This window comes from Myotis brandtii, unplaced genomic scaffold (genome assembly GCF_000412655.1).
Source record: "Myotis brandtii unplaced genomic scaffold, ASM41265v1 scaffold1057, whole genome shotgun sequence".
Taxonomy (NCBI): Eukaryota; Metazoa; Chordata; class Mammalia; order Chiroptera; family Vespertilionidae; genus Myotis; species Myotis brandtii.
Genome location: NW_005353568.1, coordinates 427,458 through 431,660, shown reverse-complemented (window position 1 = coordinate 431,660; position 4,203 = coordinate 427,458). Strand labels below are relative to the sequence as shown.

General features: G+C 67.6%; 1 protein-coding gene across 1 annotated transcript in view; it reads right to left on the bottom strand.

Annotated features, from left to right (window-relative positions):
* Positions 1-1,488: 1,488 nt before the first annotated feature.
* The window catches only part of BRF1 (BRF1, RNA polymerase III transcription initiation factor 90 kDa subunit), a 66,192-nt gene continuing 63,477 nt past the window's right edge, over positions 1,489-4,203 (bottom strand). The window contains exons 19-20 of the mRNA XM_014540583.1: positions 3,035-3,122; positions 1,489-1,591 (exon numbers count right to left, since the gene is read on the bottom strand). Coding sequence (XP_014396069.1) covers positions 1,489-1,591; positions 3,035-3,122 — 191 coding nt within the window. The remainder of the gene's footprint in view (positions 1,592-3,034; positions 3,123-4,203) is intronic.

Genomic DNA, 4,203 nt, shown 5'->3' with positions numbered 1-4,203 from the left:
CTGGCGATCGCCCCGGCTGCCGGGGGTCACGACATGTTCCACAGGGGTCTTCCGGCCCCACTCCCACAGTAACGGACCCTCCAGCAAATCTGCCCCGGCCCCGGGCTGGGTGCCGGGAGTGCGGCCGCTCCTGGAGCTAGTCATTGGCGCAGTGAGGGGCCTGGAAGGCCCTGGAGGAAGAGGGCTCTGCAGGAACTGGTTCAGGGCCGGGCTGGCAGGAGGAACTCAGGGGACAGGCACTAGCCCAATGGCCCAGTGCCTCGGGGGATGAATGCTGTCCTCACCCGTCTCGCTGCCCATTGAGCAGCCCTGTCCAGAACCCAGGCCTCAGGTGCAGCTGGGGGCCCAGAAGGGATGGGCCTGGCTCTGCTCATTGCACGTGGCCATCCCTAACCTGAGCCCCTCTGTCGGCTGGAAGGGGGCAGGACACAAGCCAGGCACCTCCACACACAAAGACCCCTCCTCGTAAGAGCCTCCGCGCGGTGTTCAGGGGTGGGGGTTCCCTGTGGAGGTCCGACTCTGCTCTGGCCTGGGGGGGAGAGGAGCCCCCAGTTCCAGGGGTCCGAGGCGCCATCCCTGCTCATGCCCACTGCCCGCTACCCACCGACGCCCTGGGCACCCCTGCCCGCACTGTCAAGCACTGAGCAAGGCAGACAGTGCCTGCCCACCCTCAGGGTCTCCGGGCAGGGGTAGACTTAAGGCGGGCAACCCAGGGAGGAGCCCAAGACGACAGGGGGTCAGCCAGGTGAGCAGCTGGGATGGTCCGTGCAATGGCCCTGGGGCCAAGGGAGCCTGGCCCCCGTGAGGGCCTGTGAGAGACAATGGCCGAGGCAGAGGGGTGAGCGGCGTAGGGGAGGCTGGGGAGGGGGTGGGCGCCAGGCGAGCTGGGCCTCCCGGACTACGGTCTTCCTGCTAAGACCAACGGGAAGTCACAGAAAGCAGCCGGGCTGGGTTGGGCTCCACGTTGTGACTTACATTTTCACAAGGATCCCTGGCTGCGGGGGAGGGGTGGCAGGGGTGAGGCCATAGGTGGCCACTGTCACAGGGCAAGTGAGAGGGGAAGGTGGCCAGTGGCCGGGCGGGGCCTGGAGCTGGCGGGACTGAGGGCCGGGGAATTCCAGCGTGCGCCTCCCTCACACACCTGGGGCTGCTCAGGCCAGCTGGGGGCGGGAAGGCGGCCTTGGCTGCACCCCCATCCAGAAGCTCCTGTCTCTAAAGAAAAAAAAAAAGAAAAAAATTTCTTTTAAAGCCCGGCCAGCATGGCTCAGTGGTTGAGCACTGACCTGTGACCCAGGAGGTCACAATTCAATTCCCGGTCAGGGCACAGGCCCGGGTTGCGGGCTCCATCCCCGATGTGGGGCTTGCAGGAGGCAGCTGATCAGTGATTCTCTCTCATCATTGCGCTCTCTCTCTCCTTTCCTCTCTGAAATCAGTAAAAATATATTCTTTTAAAAAACTGGAAGCTGCTGTCTCAGCTGAGGCTCTTTCTCAGCCGGAGGCACCAGGGGTGACCGCACCCTGCATCCCAGGATCCAAGCTCCACCCGTCAGGAGACACAGCCTCCCTCGGGGTCCAGGAGCCCCTGCCCGCCCTGCAAAGCGACGGAGACAGTGGCCTGGCCCAGGGCCTCCCTCCACACCCTTTGGGAGCCGGACCGAGGTCCCTGTGGCCAGGGCAGCTGGGGAACTTCAAGCCATACCGGGGACGGCAGACCCTGGACGCCTGCCTCCCTGCCCTGGGTGCCTTCCTGTGGGCCCAGAAGCCCTTCCTGCCTCCTAGGAGCCACGGCCCAGACCTAATGGTGCCCAAGAGGTTCAAGTCAGGGAAGGTGGCCTCTCCCGGGGGCAAGGGGACACGCCCCCCCCCCACTGGCGGTTGCTAGGAGACAGGAACCCTCCCTCTGAGGGGTCCCTGCAGGGATTGCTGCAGCCTTGGGCCAGAGGGCTGCAAATCCAGGGGTGGTTGGGCGCCTGGCTCCACCCCTGCTGGGCCAGGCTGCCCTGCCTCTTCCAGGAAGGCCCCCGTGATTGTCCTGGGGTCCACTGAGCCACAGGACCTCTCAGATCCCAGTTCCACCGGCCCCCTAGCCAGGGGCTCCCGCTCTGAGCTCCAGCCCCAGGGGTTCTCCCGGGTGTGCCCTGGCAAGTGCTCCGCTTGTGCTGGACACGGCACGGGTAGTCTGGGGGCCACTCAGCCTGGCCAGGGGGCTTCCGGCCCGGCCGGGGTGCGGACTGCCCAGGATTTGGACAGAGCCTGCTGCGCTCAGGAGTGAGCTGTGCTTCCGCCCGCTGTGCGGTGCTAAATATAGCGCCAGGGAGGGGGGTTTCCGGTTACAGCCCCCCCCACCCAGTGCCGGGAAATCGATGCCAGTTCCATTAGGCTCCGTGGCGTGCCGGCTGACCGGCCCCAGGCTGCAGTGAGGGGCGGGGCTGCACTCCAGTCCAGGGACCCTGCCCTCTACCCCACCCTGCAGTCGGGGGCTCAGCACATGCCCAGGGCCCTGAGAGCCCAGGCCCTGCCGGACGCCCCTCCCAGACAGTGCGGCAGGCGGCCCAGAGCCATGAGCAGTCGGGTGGGCATCAGGCAGGCGGTGCGGGAGGCAGGCGGGCGGGGCACCCCTGGGCACAGCTCCTGCCCCGGGACAGTTCCTAGATGAGCGAGGCCCGGGGCAGCCCACTGGGGTCTCCTCTGGACAGAATGGAGCTGCAGCACCCTGGACCCCACAGTTGCCCAGCCCTGCTGGCCCCTTGGACACACCACACACCCTCCGGCCCCTCCCTAGCAGCTTGGCACTCACCTGGCTGGGCTCCCAGGAGGCCCCACCTGGGTCATAGCCGGCATTTGCATACAGGTGTGCTGCTGGGGTGGGCCGATTGGGCCTCCAATGCCAGGCCTGAGCTGTGCTGCTCTGCTAGGCTCTGCTATACACACCCCCACACCGTCTGCCTGGGGTCGGCGTGGGGAGGGGCAGGGCGAGCACACAAGGGCAGGTGGGCCCAGCAGGAGCCCGAGGCAGCATGTCCCGCCCCGACACCATCCAGCCACAGCCCAGGGCCCAGCCCGGGAACACTGGGGCCCATGGCAACGCTCCTGGCCACTCCGGTCCCCAGACCCGCCCTCCTGTGAGGACAGCACCCCTGGATTCCTTTCCTTTCCCAGGTCAGAGGTTCATGACCCTGGCTGTCCCGACCTGTCCCCAGGGCAACACCCCAGGGGCTGACCAGAGGGTGTGGGGGCTCTGGGGAAGGGCCAGACCAGGTCACCACCCTCAGGTGGGGCCCCACTCCCGGCTGATGCCTGTGACCATGGTGACCAGCACACCCCCCACAGCGGGCTCCTGGTGCAGGCGAAGTGGGCAGCGAGCCCACCTGTGGCCCCCAGCACTCGAGGCCACACACACAGGCTGCAGGAGGAGGGAGATAGCGCCACACTCCTGTGGCCCAGGGGACACGGGCTCTGGGGGTGCCAGCCCAGGCCTCGGGGCGGGGGACCTCGCTTCTCCAGGAACAGGGAGTGTGTGCCCCCTGGAATGCACAACCCACAGTTCTGCCCCCCTCCTGAGGCCGGCTCAGCCACCACCCCGGAGGCCCCAGCTCACTCCGTGGCCTGGTGCCCAGGGGGCCCATCCCCAGGCCCACTGAGCTGCCCTCCCTGAGTGTGTACCCGCCCCCCCCCCACCCTCTGCCCCGGCCTGGCCTGCCCTTCGGCATAGCCACAGCCCAGGCTTCTGCTGTGGAGTTGAGGGCCCTCTGGAGAGCCCCCCGTCTCCGGGCCTCCCCCGGTCACAGCTCGGAGCCAGTGGACACAGCTGGAGCCACAGGAGCCTTTATTGGGCTGCAGGGTGGGGGCCAGGACCGGCCTGGCTCCAGACCCCCTCGAGGGTCACTGGAGACCCAGGCCGGGGCCCACACAATGGAGGAACCAGGAGATCCCAAAGATGACGCCCAGGGTCTTGGGGACGTCCGGGTTGTCCGAGAAGGCCTGGGCGCCCCCCAGGGGCAGGTGCACGACCTCAATGAGCTCGCCCTCCTCGGCCAGGCCCCCGCCCGGGCCACCCCTCTGGGCGTCTGTCACCTCCGCATAGAACATGGTCTGGCTGGAGCCGGTCAGTCCCACGCCAGCCCTGTGGGTCGAGACAGCGCAGGCTGAGCCACAGAGCAGGCCCCGGCCCTCTCCGCTCGGCACCCGTCCGGCCCTGGTGGA